The following is a 17,037-nucleotide window of genomic DNA, read 5'->3' as shown; positions in this document are numbered from 1 at the left end:
GTCCTCTTAATTGTCTCAGGCTTACCAGGTACCTGAGTGGATCTGCTCATTGCTTTCCTAAGTTTCAACCTACTTTTCTTTTAAACTGAACTGGAATTAACATTGGGATATCAAAGTGATTAAAAAAAATTATAATACTCTCAAATGCCTCCTTAGCTTCATTACAGTTTACAATCAAGAGCTGTAATTTTCTGTTTCCTTGAGCAAACATCAAGATACTTACCTGCCAGGTCAAGTGGAAACTGCAGCATACTCCAGGTCCATATAACAAGGATGGCGTAGACCAGGGCAGGGCTATTCCTAAAATGCAGACAAAATTTTAAATTAGTGATGAAAAATCTGATCACGTGCAGAAAAGAGGAATCTTTTCTTTTTTTCCCTTGTATTTAACTATATCCTAATAAACCTCTTGAGAGCTATCAGAGTATCTTGGTGATATAAGATATCCATGAAAAATCCATGCATGATTAAAATGGAATAATGAAAAAGAAGTTCAAAAAAAAAATCTGAGACTTGGAAACCCAACTTTCACATGTGCCAGCATCTGTGTGAGTTACGGTGAAGCCTCTTGGTTCCACCTTGCTATATTTACTTTTACAAAATCATGGAAACATGATGAGGGGGAAATGTTAGGACAAAAGCTAGACATTAACCTGGAAATTCAGAGGGCTGATTCCAAGAAATTTCAAGGAGAAAAAGTGAAAATTGTTCCAAGATCCCAAGACTCTTAACTTAAAAATACATCTCAAAAGGCTAGGTGAGACTCAACAATTTAAAGCATAGCATGTAGAAGAAAATCATCTTCAGTTGGAAAAAAGTGAAGAGATAAATCCAATAATCAGAGATTTATACCAAACACTAGGGTGTAAGTCAAGGAATATGGTTGTTTCATTCACCACTGTGTCCGCATTGCCTAGAACAGTGCCTGGCAAATAATAGGCACTCAACAAATATTTGTGGAAGGAATTGTTGAATGAATAAAAGAAGGACTTGCACTTGGAAAATATACAAACGTCACAGGCCTAGGAGAATGGTCTCGAAGACTAAAGTCAAAAGAATAGAGGTTACAAAAATACAAAGGATATTAAAGAAGTATCAAAGTAACTTTTTTATAGCAAAAACATAAAGGAAGTTATCGATTTGAGGTTAGTGGTGTAATAACAGATATGGCTGCCAACTTCTCTGTCAAGAGAGATTTTCAGATTGGAGAGGGCTAGAAAAACATCAGGAAGAGTAATTGAAACCAAACTAAATGAGGTGATTGTGAGGGATATCTTTAAATGCTTCAGGTGTTGAGTCCCAGAAAAATTCAATCTCAAAACTCTGAGAGAATTTGTAAACGAGATTTCTAAGCCATCATTATCTGTCCTGGCGGTTAATGGTGAAGACAAGGTTGGTGATAAAATAATGAAGTCTTAACTTTCAAAATGAAGCAGAAGTATATCTTAAAATATAAAAGGCACATTTACTATTAATCCCTAGTTAGATTATATAACTGATTACTTGAACGATTTTTGAGAGCCCTTATTGAAGAAGACAGTAATTGTTAGGAATCAACACAGGTTCCCTGAGAACAATAGCACTCAACTAAGATTATTTTCTCCCTCCCTCTCTCTCTTTTTTAAAAATAGAATTGGGATTACTAAGCAGGCAATGATACATAAATTAATCATAGACTTTTGGATTTAAACAAGGCTCATAAAAAAACCTCCCACAGTGTTCTTAGCCAGATTGAGAAGTGTGCTGGATGTGAGTACAGTCAGGTGGATTCCTGTGTAAATGCCTCCCCAGAGGGAGCTCTCCAGCGGGGCACTGCAGACTCTGCCTTTGATTCTGTTCTACTTCACGTTTTATCAGGGAGTTGGTTGCCGACATTGATGGAAGGTTTCTCATATGCACATATGACATAGAGGTTCGATACGGGAAACCAATACCCCAGGAGACACAATGAGGATCCCCAAAGATCTTGACAGGATGTAACTGGATGACCTAGAGTAGGACAGAAGAGGTAACACTTCACAGCAGCAGCCATTAAAAAGGCTCAAGCATTTCCCCTTACCGTTATTGAATTATGAGTCCACAGTGTAACATAATTTATGATTTTCCAAAATCAAATGCAGTCACAGGTCTCTTCCCAAGAAGTATGAAGTCTAGCGTTTTAAGTGAAAATGCCTAGGGACCCTAGTCTGTAACTTTTGCCTCTTTGCAATGTCAGTGTCTATATATAGTAGACCTTCAGTAAGTGCTTGAATTTTTAAATAATCATACCTACAGTTTCTGAGCTCATACTGTGTACCAGGCAGTTTTCTAAGTGGTTAACTCTGTGATCACACTTACTCCCTGTTATTACACTCATTATGCCTATTTGGCCAGTGAGGAAACTGAGGCACACTGAGTTGGAGAAAAGTACCTAAAGTAATGTGGTTATAAGTGTTGGAGGCAGGAATCAAACGTAGACAGCTGATTTCAGCATCCACACCCTTTTAACCTTCACACATGATATTATTTCCACAATGGAAATGGAAAGTTTTAGCCCTACTCTGTTCTACAGTGTTCAGAACACATCTGAAATGTGTGGTGTTCTTCATGTTTTAGGAGGAACATTTAAAACATTTCTGGTTCAAAAAAGAGAGACTCGGATGGTGAGAGAACTCCGAGCCAAGTTCTATGTGGGATAGTTCAAGGAACTAAAGACTAGAGAAGATTCTTTTAAAACTTTATTTCATACATTTAAAGGATTATGATGTGGAAAAGGAATTAAACTTATTTCTTGTGACTTCACAGGGCCAATTCAGGTTCAAAGGATTTTAGCTGCACCTATAAGAAACCAAATTTCATCATCACAATAGAGGAAAGTACTTTCTAATAGTATTAACTCAAAATAGAATGAGTTACCCCTGGGGTTAGTATATTCTCTATTAGTGAAAAATTTCAAAGAACGTCTGGACAAAAACTTATTGAGAACATTTTGGAGAGGTTTTTGCAACAGATGTAAAATAGATTTTTCAATAGATGGGCACTTTTGAAGTTTCTTCTAATCTCAGACTTCAATAATTCTTCCAAAAACTCATGTGCAGTTTGTCTGCAAGGCAGCAGAAAGAAGCGAGCTCTGGTGCTCAAGGTTGCCAGAGTTCAAATTCCAGCTCTAACCCTCCCAGAAAGGATGTGGCCCTCCAAACCCAGATTGATCATTTACCAGCTCCATGAATACGAACAAATAATTTAATACCTACATGCTTTAGTTTACCCATCTTCAACGTGAGGATGACAATAATAATAGATACTAAATTTGATATGATAATTTTACTAAGTGTGTTATTTAAATATGTTAAACATATAAAGCTCTTAGAGCAGTACTTAATAAACACTAGGTAGAGTAGATCACTACAAGTTACTTATTATTTTTATTACCATGTAACCTTGAGACTTTCACAACTTCTCTTGCTGGCCACTGTTCACCTTATAAAATCGTGATAATAACAGTATGTACCTCATGGTGTTATTGTAAAGACTAAATAATTTATCACAACTAAAACCCTTAGAAGAGTGCTTGGTACACAGCAAGAGATAAATAAACATTATCTACTACTACTATTAATAGTAGTAATAGTACTTTTGTTTTTATTATGCAAACATACTTCTTAGACCCTTTGTTTTAGTTTCATTATTATACAAGATAGGATTAATAATAAACTGACCTTACCCCTAGGTAAGCCAAATTCTGACCCTGAACACACAGTTTGGGAGAATGTGGGTGTTGAGAAACATATTGGTAAAGTTATCAAAAATAACTTTGGAAAAGATGGCCAGAAAATCTTTGGAGCAGACAAATTTGTATTATTACTTCGGACAGCAAAATTTACTCAGGAAAGTTAAACACTGGAATATAAATAAATCACTGAGCTTAAATGGAAAACACTCCAAATTTGTGAAGGACTTTTGGAGTGAGTGTGCCCAACATTGTCTTTGTTGTGTAACTGTCTACCCCAGTTGTCTTGCCCCATTTTCTCATGTGTAATCCGTCTTCATAAATGTCAACTGAGAAGCATACAAGCAAACAAGGGATTCTATTCATAGCGAGACAAAAGATCTTTTGAAATATAATTATAGATGTGAGTTATCACTTCTCTACTTGGAAAACTAGGAGGATAAACAACTGCCATTTGGTAGATTAGTGCACCAAATCTATTGGGTGAAAATTAAAAATGAAGTCATGCATTGCTAACTTCTTAACTATTTCTTTTTGGATGTGTAAATATTCCTGTAAATAAGAGATAATCAGTGGATAGAATCACTCTAGCTTTTAAAAAAAAGCATCCAACAAAACTCTTCAGAAGCGGTAAAAATTAAAGGAGGGAGAAAGAAGACAGGAAGAAAACAAAGTATTAATCTGGAAGAAATGTTTCACCAAGCAAAAAGAGCTAAATTAAAAGAAAACACAATATAAACAGAAAAACTCTCCTTTGTTTGGTCAGACATTCACAGTGAATGTTGGGGGATGGCTACAGCAGAATGAAGTGGTCAGCAAATGTCCTCCCATAGGTCCAAGGGAAATCACAGGAGAAACGGGAAAGTATTTTGAACTGTATTAAACAAAAAGATAACATATCAAAGCTTATGAGATGTAGATGAGGCAGTGTTTAGAGGGAATTTATAGCTTTGAATACCTTAGAAAAGAAGAAAGGTTTTAAATCAGTAATCTAACCTTCCACTTAAAAACTAGGAAAAAGAAGTACAAATTAAATCCAAAGCAACAGAAGAAAGGAAAAATTAAACATCAGAACACACACCAGTGAAATGGAAGAGAATAATAATAGGGAAAATTAATGAAACCTAAAGTTAGTTATTTTAAAAGACTGACTAAATTGATAAATCTAAGAAAAAAAATAGAAGACACAACTGACCAAACTAAGAAAGAAAATGGGGCCATAATAAGTGACCCTATAGAAATTGACACTAGCATAAAGGAATAATATTATGGACAACTTTATATAAAAAATTAAACTTAGATAAAATGGAGAAATTCCTAGAAAAAAAATATAATCGAAACTGACCCAAGAGGAAATGGAATGACTGAACAGACATAAGAAATAATGATGTTGAATTAGTAATAAAATATCTTCCCACAAAGAAAAGCCTAGGCTTTGATAGCTTCATAAGTGAATTCTATAAAATATTTAAAGAAGAAATAACAATAGTCTTAGACAAAGTCTTCCAGAAAATAAAGAAAGAAGGGATGCTTCCTGACTTACTGAGAGAGTATTACCCTTATACCAAAGCCAGGAGATGATATCATTAGAAAATATTACTACAAATCAATATGCTTTATGAGTATAGATGTAAAAATTATTTTAAAATTGTTAGCAAACCAAATTCAGCAACATATAGAAAGGATCATACACCATTGTCAAGTGATATTTATCTCAGGAAGTCAAGATTCATTTAACATCTGAAAATTAGTTAATATAATACACCATTTCATAGAATAAGGGACAACTACCACATAATGATAATAATAAAAACAGAAAAACATTTAAGAAAATTCAATGTCCATGAAAGAAAAAGATAGAGAGACTGAGAAAGAGAGAGAAAGAAAGAGAAGGAAAGGAAGGAAAGACTTTTGAATAACCTAGATAGGGATTTCCTCCAACTGGTCAAGGGCATCTATAAAAAATATCTGTGCAAAACATATAGCTAACATCATCCTTAATAGTGAAAGACAGAATGCTTATGCTTTGAGACTGAAAAGTCCACTCATACTTCTGTTCAGCTTTGTAGCAGAAATTCTAGCCAGTGCAGTAATGCAAGAAAAAGAAATAAAATGCATACAGATTAGAAAGAATTAAGACAGTCTTTGCTTACAAATGGCATTATCCTATATGTATAAAGCCTTAAGGAATCTACGAAACTAATAAGCAAGTTTAGCATGGTTGCTGGGTACAAGATTATCATACAAAAGTCAACTGTATTTCTATGCAGTGGCAATTTAAAAACATGAAAATGGTATTAAGAAGTTAAGAAAAAGCTGCATCAAAAAGAACAAAATATTCAGGAATAAATTTAGGAAAAGTGGTGTAAGACCTAAACATCAAAAACTACAAAATATTGCCGAGAGTTATTAATGAACATCTGAATAAATGATGGGATAGTTCATGTTCATGGATTGGAAGACTTAATATTAGTAAGATGCCATTTCTTCACAAATTGATGCTTAGGTTTAATACAATCCTTATGAAAACTCCCAATGGATTTTTGGTAGAATTTGACAAGCTAATAATAAAACATATGGAAATGCAAATGTTCTAGAAAAAATCAAAACAATTTCTTAAAAAGAATAAAATTAGAGGACTTACAGTACCCAGTGTGAGTCCAGTAATCACAAGAGTGTGGTACTGGTGTTAAGGATAGACACACAGTGCAATGGAACACAAGAGGAAGTCCAGAACCCCTGACATACGTGATCATTGATTTTTGACGAAGACGCCAAGGTATTTTAATAGGGAAAAGCATAGTCTTTTCAATAAATGATACTGAGACAGTTGGTTCCAGCTGGGACCAAAAATTGTGGTGGGACAATGCCAAAACATGCAGTGAAACAAGACAAAACACAAACTTCGACCCTTACCTCATGCTACACAAAAATTGTCAAAATACTAGAGGAAACGTCTCTAATTTTTGGTGAGGAAGATATTTCTTAGAATCTCTGATACCCAAACCACTACATGAAAGAAAAATATGATACGTGGGATTTTATCAAAATTCAAAACAATTACTCTTCAAATGACAGCATTAGAAAATGATAAATTTTATAATGGGAGATGTTTACATTTATGTATCTAATACTGGACTTGTATTCAGAATATATAAAGAACTCTTACAACTCAATAAAACATCAATCCAATGAAAAATGGACAAAAATTTGAACCGATACTTCACCAAAGAAGATATATGAACAGCAAATCAGCATACAGGAAGATGTTCCACATCGTTAGTCATTAGGAAAATGCAAATTAAAACCACAATGTGATGCCACTCTGAACCCACTAGAATGGTTATCATTAGTAAAAAAAAAAGTGTCAGTGAGGATGTGAAGAAAATGGAACTCTCACACATTGCTGGTGGAAATATAAAAAAATATAGCCACTTTGGAAAACAATGCAGCAGCTTCTTAGAAAGTTCAATAGGTACTTAACATAAAACGCAGTCATACTACTCCTAGGTATCTCTACAAGAGAAATGAAAACAGATCCATATGAGACTTGTAACTGAATGTTCATAGCAACATTATTCTTAGTAGCAAGAAAATTGCAGTATACATGTATATCGACTACTGAATGGATAAATAAAATGTGGTATATGCATGAGATACTATTCAGCAATTTAAAAGGATACGTGCAACAATGGGAATGAACCACAGAAACATTATGCTATGTGAAAAAGCCAGCCACAAAGACCACATACTTTGTAATTTCACCTACATGAAATTTCTAGAAAAAGTAAATCTACAGAGACAGCTTATCAGTGGTTGCCTAGGGTTAGTAGTGGGAGTGAGAACTGACTGCAAACAGACACAGGAATCTGGATTCTGGTGATGGTCACACAAATCTATAAGTTTACTAAATATCATTGAACCATAGAATTACAATAGATGAATTTCATGGTGTGCAAAGTGAAGCTGTTAAGAAAAATATGCGGTACCTCACAAGTCCGTGTAAATTCGTAAGAATTAGGCAGATGAACTTCATTTGGGCATATGGAAGGAAACAGATTTAAGTTAAAAAAAACAAAAACAAAAACTGGATTTGAGGTGTTAGCCGGGATGCAATAAAGAGATACAGACATCATTGTGATGTAGACATCATTGCAGATTTTCTGCTGAACCTATCAGCTCAAATTATGGAATAAAAGAAAAAAGAAGATAAAATGTTGTGGTAATAAGTAATGCTAAGTAGGTTATAATGAAGTAACTCCCTTTGCTATATTACATTAAACATCTTTTATATGTATATTACATTTATTCTTCACAATTGTCTTTTTGAGGCCAAAAGGAGAAAGCTACTCTGCAGAGAAAGCGACTTTCCTTTGAAGGGATTGGAAACTTGCTGTGTTATTCTTGCAGTACAGGTGGGGCCTGAGATGAAACCAGAACTTGGGAGGTGGGTTTTAGGAAGGAGAAAAAACTCTCAGTTCTTTCAGAGCCTTGATTTTGGGGTCTTTGGGTAGTGATGGAGACATGAAGGAGTGGACTGCGGAAAACAGAAGGTCACTGACTCTGTGCAGTATTATTATAAATAAAATGACTTCAATCTGAGACCAGGAAACCTGAAAAGAAATCTTGATAAACATGGCAGAATTTATTCAGGCCTATTCTCAGGACATGATATAAGTTTAAAATGAGGGAAAAGAAGAGTTCTACAACATTCTGATTAATGTGTAGGCGGCCGTAGAAATTGCTGAATTGGGGTTACCTGGGTTGGGATAGAATTGTGTGTCCTTTGGTTCATCACTTGCTCACCATTGGCTCCCCAGTCTCCATGAGCACTAGCACATTGCCTGGCTCAGACTAGATAATCAGTCAAGAGTTGGTGAATGAATGATCCCTCCTGATTTTCAAGGTGTTTTTCCCCTCCTGGGCAATTGACATTTTAATCGTTATCTTATTTAATATTCAACATCTATTGGCAAGCACTGATCTATAAAACGCCTCTTGGTGTCACCCGTGGATGGGCCTAATAAACAGACTGTTAAGATAGCTGAGTTTGGCATTTCTTACGTTTTTATTACCAGCCCCACAAAACATATTCCTCCTGAACACCCCCTTCACCCTGTATCCCTCTCATCTTGCTACGTATTTAGCATTTATGGGTTTATTTCTATATAGATGTCGTTAGTAGTCCTTATATCTTCATATCTCTATCACGGTGTCTGTAGTCATTTGTTTTTTTATATGCGCGGTCATGATTTCTTCATGTTTTCTTGTAACCCCATTGTACTGTAACATATCTGAAAATATGTTACACGATATAAAACACTGACCAAATGTAAGGTATTAAAGCTACAAAGCTAAAATCAACATTTTGAGGACTGTGGATGAACTTCGATTACATTCTTTTTGAAATTCTAGGTCTACTGAAGGTATAAGAAAAATTAGTATAAATGAAACAGGAAATGATCATGTAGATAACCTGCGGTTATAGATGTACTTTTTACTATAATTGGAATATTAAATTTACTCACTAAGTTAGTGTGTTTTGCTCAGTTTAATGTTTCATTGTTTGAGAAACACAGCATAAAGTAAACTGTAGCATTAAAAGCCGGCCTCATTGCACTTTATTTTTATAGCATAGTGCAAAACAAGCCAAGCTGAAAGTACATTCAGGCACTGAGACTTAAATCCCTAAAGGTAAGAAAGTAGTTCCATAAACAGATGTGATCATGGATTCTGAGTTTATTTTCTTGTGGCAAAAATAAAAGTACCAACTCAATAAGTTTTAATTTATAGGCATCTACACCAGTTAGCCTTTGGGCACTTTGAACAAAACTGACTAAAAGTAAAATAAAACCTAGTCTGCCCCATTCTCTATTCACACCGGGGAATATAAATTCCCCAACTAGTTAGAGGAAAGATTACTCCATGTCTCCTCTAGGTGCTTTCCTGGAACTGTCACTGTGCTCTGCTCTAGAAGAGAAGCTTGTGATCAGCTACATTCCTGGACGCTTGACAATGTGAACGTGGGGCTAGGAGTGATCGTTCCACCTCCAGGTTTTGGATAACCATGGCTTCACCTAACCTGTGGTCATGCAAACATGCAGAGCTTCTCTGTTCTCTTACCCAGGGGAAATACATATATGTATAAACTGGGCCAGTACCTAATATGTACCTGAGCAGCAGCAAATTCTGATTCTACCATTGGACAAATGATATACTGAAAATTCTTATTCATACAGAATATAAATGGTAGAACAAAGAAACAGGTGTGTGGACCTGATCTTGAAAAGAAGGTCTTTTCATTGCAGAGCCTGCTTACCTCACATTTTCTTCTTCCAAGGTCTCACTTGTGAATTCCAGTATGTCAGCAGCTGTCCCCACAAACATAAGGAGAAGTTGAGAGAGTTGATCCCGTGTGATCCCGCCTCCAATGGGTAGAAGCCATCTTCCAATTATGAGCATTAGCAGGAATGTCTGATGAAGTCCCAAAGTCCAAACTTTCTCACATACTGTAGATAAGTTATTTACAAAAACTTTGGCCTGTTTAACAAAAATGTCATACAGACAGAAGGATCATGAGCTGCCACCTTAGAGAGAGATGCCTTCTTCACCATAGCTTTCAATCAAGAGCTAACTTTTGTGGAAGGTCCTTTACAGAAAATGATTCCTCACTTACTAAAGAAAGTAAAACTCTTTTCAACTGAATACTCTGGGAAAAAATAAAAGCTAATGTGATTTTTAAAATGGGGCAGCCTTATAACTAGAAGTAATTTAAACCTCTCACTTGCTAATGGGATTGTACTGTATGGTATTTGAAAAGCCAATTTTACAATGTTTTATAGATAATTTCTCATTTTATCATTTCATCATACTCTGTACCAAGTATAACATGTAGCAACTATTTTAAACTTCATATTAATATTAAATAAATTCCTATATTTTTCTTTTATAGATTTCAAATCTGAATTTACTAATCTGGGAACATTATTGCATAGTACAGATTTCTCTGTTGATTTTTATTGCTTTAAAACACTGTATCAGATGATAAAATATATAATAATGTTTATTCATTACCTATAAGTAAAGAAAAGGAATAACTGTAAAGTCATTTTTATTCTGAACATTTAAGATATTACTCAAAAACCAATAAGCTAGCAACCAAATTTTATTCTGCCCTTATTCTCAGACTCTGAGAAAAATTTACATCTCATTCACCTATTCTGGATGCTTTATCTTGTCCACTTAGCTTCTGAATAACTTTAAAGTATATTATTGGCCCTACAAGTTATGATCTACTAAAGACTATTGCGGTGTAGATCTCAAGTGGATTGGATAGTGACAAGTGACTTACCTGTATTTGTGCAATATTTATTAACCCCTCTTGATCATGTGCTGGCGTCAAGTGTAAAGGTTAAGAGAGAATAAAAGACAAGGCAGGACGCTGACCTGATTTGAAGCCATGCATGAAGATCAATGTTTCATTTACACACTTTATGTATCTTCTATGAGACTTCACGTACATCTTATTTAATTCTTAAAGGAAGCATACTAGCATGGTAAATAGTAATATTTTCAATTGTCAGATGATAAACTGAGAGACAGACTAAGGGATTTGTTCAAAGTGTTATGGGTAAGCTGTGATTGAAGCTTAAATTAGAACCCAAAGCTAGTTCTAGTAAACTTCATAGAACCAATAGCCTATCTTATTGTTGAAAACATGGTTCAGTGATAGGGGCCTTGGCCTTGATTCTCTCCAGCATATCGTTTTCTAGTAAACTTTGGTTAGTTGGCCAAATATCAAGCATGAGAACAAAGAAGTGATTCTCTTTTGGCTGGAAACCTTCCCTATTTTATTAATATAAACACATATATCTACATATAGGGAAGAATAAAATATATAAGGCAGACCTCAATCTTTTAATTATATCATTCCTTCGCAAATATATATATCTCTCTTTGTGCATAAATTGTCTAATCTAAGTGTTAAAGGTTCCTTAATGCTGCAGGTTAAATACATTTATTAATATATGTAAGATACATCTGCATATTATGCATGTTATGTGTTTAATAATATATGAAAATATGATTCTTTTGTGAATTTATGAGCCAAACAGTTGGCAGATTTCCCTAGGAAAGAATGAGCTAAAATGTACAGAGCATGTTATCCTCACCAAGTGAAAAGGTGATTTGCTAAATCCTTTAATATACAGTGAGAAATCTCTCACCGTCTCAATGAGATCATCCGCTCCGTTGGTTTGTTCACTTGACATTAGAGTTTGATTGAAGTCTTCTTTGCTGCTGGTATTCTGTAACATTCCTTCAGACTGGCTACTGCAATACTAAGAATTTTTTGTAAAGGCAATATGTCAAAAAATATCACAATAGGTAGGGTTTAAAATGGCTTCAATGTAGCTAAGAGATTATGAGCAGAAACATGAAGTTTACACAGTATGCATAAATACCTCCAAAAATCAGAGTATAGGCTTGAGATAGAAAACCACTTTTCACTTAATATGAGAAGAGTCAACTATACATGTCTTATTTTTCCGCAAGTCTATGAGGAGGAAGATGCTTTTTGATCATTGTGGAAAACTGTGGAATTTATGGATTGGTAATAGAGGTTTCTTTTTTCAACTCTAGAACAATTATAACACCAACAACCAATGACAGCATTAAAAAACATATATGATCTGGTCAAAGCATTCATTCTAAGGCTTTGTTTCTTGGCCAGAGCCTCTTTATCTAAAATACCTTTTTGCTTAAGTAGATAATCCAATTACTTTCAATCTTGTCTGTTAAGCACAGTAACACCACCCCACCCGCCAATTAATGTATTCATTCACCAAAATATACATTTTTCATCAGTTTAGAAGTCAGTTTAGGTTTATAGAAAATTTAACAGTTCATCTAAAATAAATGGCATTTTTTTCTCTTCTTGTTCTTTCATTTTGCACGTAAATTTCTACAAGTATACTGGGCATGATTGTTATTCAGCCAGATGCTAGGAATCTGAGGTAGAGAAAAGAGAAGAAAAAAGTGCATGAGAGGAAAGGAGAGGTCCTTGAAAATGTAACTGTAGCCAATGATTAATTCACAAATGGATTTTTAAAAAGGTTGATTTTTTTTAAATATCTGCAGAGCCAACATACTTTTGAAACACATACGCATGCATGCACACACACACACACACACACACACACACACACACCTACCTACCTACCACATATCCATGATCACACATTTGGATTTAGAGAGAAATTATTTTTTTAAATGCTAATACACTGTGAGAAGTGTATTTTTCTTAATTATTCTGTATACTTCATCGATCATTCTATGAGCTCCTTAAAAAAGTTGAAAAGGAAGTCTGTCAAGGAGCTATTTTTTTCTCCCTTCCATCAAAACAACTAGTGTTATGGGTGAAATGACAAGAATAATTAAGAAAAATGGCCATGTGCTGTATCTCTAAAAGCAAAAATGCAGTTGGTTGCACACTTTTTTTTTAACAGTTAAAGCTCTAAGAAAAGATAATGAAGATAACAACTTGAATTTTTGAGCCAAGCAACAAATCTTCATTGCAGAGGAGTTTTGTGACTCTAAGAACCCAGTGTTCAAAGGAAACAAATTTGACCACTTTTTTTTTCCGGCATGAAAGCAGATTGTATATAAAAAATAGTGACCTTGATATGATTTTTACATTTTTATCACTAAAAATCCATAGACATCTTACTTTTTAAAAATAATCATCTCTACTCAGGATAAAATAACTTGGTAGCAAATAGCTTTGTAGTTCATGTTATGGTGTAAAGACCTGAGTCTTTCTCCCTTCTTAGATTCTGTTTGTTATAAATTGGTGAGACTTTCCTTTAAGTGGCAGCTGCATTAGAACTGAAAAGAATAACTGGTTTGACTCCTAAAACCACATTCAGCATTGTACAAGTGAGTTATATGGGTGATCTGGGTGCCAAAATGTCACTTTTTTGTGGGCTATATCTTAAAAACTTTTAATAGCTTCAAAAATAATACCTTTGGGTCAAACCAGACTATGACACCACACAGACCAGAAAAATTCTCTTGCTTTAATTGTGCCCACTTCATAAATAGACTTGACTAAGAGTTAAGGTTATAACTATTGTCATAACCATCTTCTTTCCACGTGCGGAGAAAGAGCCAGATTCAGAAACGATGGCACAGAATTGATCATCTACGAGAAATGTTGTCATGAAATAGGTCAGGATGTTTTCCTAATGCCAAGTCATAGGTTAGAACATTTAGGATGTAGAGTAAATGGAAAATGGGAAAGGAAATTAAATTATTCTTTGCCATCATGAAAAATTCAGAAGATTTTTGACACAAATTCCTGTGAAACATAGAACACACAATTGAGAAAGGCAGTGTGGTTTAATGGCCTAAGGGTTGAGACCTAGGTTCTAAGCCCCAGAACTGCTGTTGATTAGCTGTGTGGCCTTGGGAAAATTACTTAACCTTTCTGAGTCTCAGGATCCTTTTCTATAAAATAGAAATCTATATACCATGTCTAACTTGAGGAGTTGGTGGGTCCATAAATGAGAAAATGTTTCTGAAAATACTTTGAAATGAAGAAACTATGTGAAAAGAGTGATTATTATCCTAACCAAAATTTCTTACAGAATGGACTAAGAACTTCTGCACCTCCCTTTTATTCTGACATTTCTTACTTCTTTAAAGGTAATTCCAATACTTTTTTGTCTCTCTTTTTTTTTTCTACTTCTATCTCTGCCCATCCTGCCCAGTTCAATCTCTGGGCATTCATTTTAATTCTCAGTGTCAAAATGAGTCACATCCATTACTACTAAAGGTCCAATTTCTTTGTAGTATGAAAATTAGAGAGGCATTGCCTGGGGCTCAAAAATCTTTTTTTTATTAAAAAGAGAGCTTTTGGTTGCATGCTATTTGTTGTAATGGGATTTGACCTGTGTATCAATTAACTGTGCAATGCATTTATATTATGAAAGCATTTGGAGAAATGAATTGTTACTGTGGATGATAGCCATGTTGTAGAATTGGATGTGAAGGGGAAAAAAATGATTCCAATCACCAGAGCTTATTTCCATACCCCTGAAAGTAGTAAGTAGTAAGGAAATTGAAACAGTCCCCTAATCCTTATGGTACAGTTTTTAAAAGCTATGATAACTTGAACTAACCAGTCTACCATGATAAAAATACTTTCTACAGACATAGAGATAGCCTAAGACATCAGTCTTTTTTAAACAGCAGATTTAGGCAGAGAAATGTTTTCTTCATGTCTACATTATTGGCACATGCTTGTGGAATTCTTCAAAAATAGTTCACAGAACTAAATTCCCCTCTGTGTGCCTGATATTTGGGGCAAGCATTTTCCAGATAAGGTTTGAATGTCTGAAACATATATCAGAGGCTTAACTTTGCCATAAAATGACCAACTATAGCAGAGAAATCTGTGAAAGAGTCTCACAGATTTTGTCAGTAAAGGTACTAAAATAATATTATATCATAACGATGGCTCATCTGTAAAACATAGTCCAATAACCTGAACCCTGAAGATGTGATGTCCAGGCTGGAGTCTGATGGACTTTACTAACTAGTCCTGTCAGTGTTGTATAGGCATTAAGGACAGTAAATGGCTGAATCCAGTCTAGAGCCTGCTACCTAGGGTTTCCCATGTAAGAAGCAACTCACATAAAAATCAGAACATCTCTCTCTACATAGATTAGGGCCTCTTATTGGAAGCCATTTTATTTTCTAGGCCAGTATGGTCTTAATCCAGAAAGCTCACCTTTCCCCATGGTGGATCCCCTGACTCCTCTCCTTTATACTTATTTCAGAGTCCTCGAGTGAAATTCCTGTTCTCCTAAGACAGCTCTTGAGGCCCTCAAAATTGAATCTCCTGTAATCTGCAAAGCCTGTTATTTTAAGACACACTATTTCAAACAGTGCCCCCAAGTTTGATTGTATTTGTATAACAGAATACAGATGATGGGGTTTCTTTTTTGTTTGAGTTGTTCCTAAAACTGTCACTTGTAGGATGCTAGGTTATTGAGCCCTGCCCATTCTTAACCCAATATAGAAACTCATTGAAATTGCAAGGGTTAAAACCAAAATTTTATACCCCCGTGTAAACTATAGCATATTGGAGTGGGGGGAGGCCTTAGGAACAAGATCTCTAACACAAATTATTAATGATATAATCTTAAGTCTTAAATGAATGCACCATTTTTATTGTTTTGACAGATCATGGATTCACTTCCTTTTTGCTGATGGCCTCTTACTTATTCAATTCTTGATAACACCAATTTCTTAGGAAAGTGCATTTCTGGCAGAAATTGCATTATGATATGAATATAGTTTATTGCTGAGTATTCTGCTTTCCTACTACATACCTGAGTCTCATGGTGCATTTCAAGAAGCCATAATGATGGAACAATGCTAATCAGATATAAAAGTATGGCTGGTGAAAACCTGTGAATGAGGGGGAAAAAAGATAGTTCAGTTTTTACAAAAAGTTTTTTTGAAAAAAAAAAGAAAGAAAACAAGTGCACATACCCTGATCACGCTGAGGCAAACCTTTTTATTTCAACTGTTTATTTCAAAGGGGAAAAAAGCACTGTGTGATTTCTGCCATATGGATTATAGAGAAACAAAGTAACTGTAAAAGGCACTAACAGCTGTCATTCTCACTGAATTTCTAATCCAATTAATAGATGTTAATTTTAATATGGTTTAATGGGATACTGCCAATTAGTTTCAGGCACAAAACTGGATATTTTGAACTTAATATGTTTTACAAAAAGTAAATACAGCAATAGTAAATCTTGGATTTTTCAACATTGCAGTTTGGGTAAGTTTGGCTACCTTTTTCAACATTATTACCTGAAATTCTGGGAACTCAATAACATTCTGCTCCTACACAAAAATCAGATGATAATGAATAGAACTGAGCAAAACCAACTGGCTTTGTGTGTATTTGTGAAACCTAGTAAAAACAAAAATCCAGACACACCTCATTGTATTGTGCCTTGCTTTATTGTGCTTCACACCCTGTGTGAAGCAAGTCTGTCAGCCCCATCTCCCCAATAGCATTTGCTCACTTTGTGTCTCTATGTCACATATTTCAAACTTTTTCACTATTATTTTATTTGTTATGGTGATCTGTGATCAGTGATCTTTGATGTTACTACTAAGACTCGCTGAAGGCTCAGATGAGGAGGCATTTTTCAATTAAAGTTTATTACATTGTTTTTTAGATATAATGCTATCACACACTTAAAAGACAACGGTATAGTGTAAACATAACTTTTATGTGCACTGGGAAA

General features: G+C 34.8%; 1 protein-coding gene across 1 annotated transcript in view; it reads right to left on the bottom strand.

Moving 5' to 3' along the window:
* The window catches only part of TMEM26 (transmembrane protein 26), a 36,056-nt gene that overhangs the window by 3,367 nt on the left and 15,652 nt on the right, over positions 1-17,037 (bottom strand). Inside the window, exons 2-5 of the mRNA XM_010985776.3 lie at positions 16,105-16,183; positions 11,935-12,048; positions 10,029-10,249; positions 224-300 (exon numbers count right to left, since the gene is read on the bottom strand). Coding sequence (XP_010984078.2) covers positions 224-300; positions 10,029-10,249; positions 11,935-12,048; positions 16,105-16,183 — 491 coding nt within the window. The remainder of the gene's footprint in view (positions 1-223; positions 301-10,028; positions 10,250-11,934; positions 12,049-16,104; positions 16,184-17,037) is intronic.

The sequence above is a fragment of the Camelus dromedarius genome, chromosome 8, assembly GCF_036321535.1.
Source record: "Camelus dromedarius isolate mCamDro1 chromosome 8, mCamDro1.pat, whole genome shotgun sequence".
NCBI lineage: Eukaryota > Metazoa > Chordata > Mammalia > Artiodactyla > Camelidae > Camelus > Camelus dromedarius.
The sequence above is the reverse complement of the archived record's forward strand: the minus strand, read 5'-3'. Positions and strand labels throughout refer to the sequence as shown.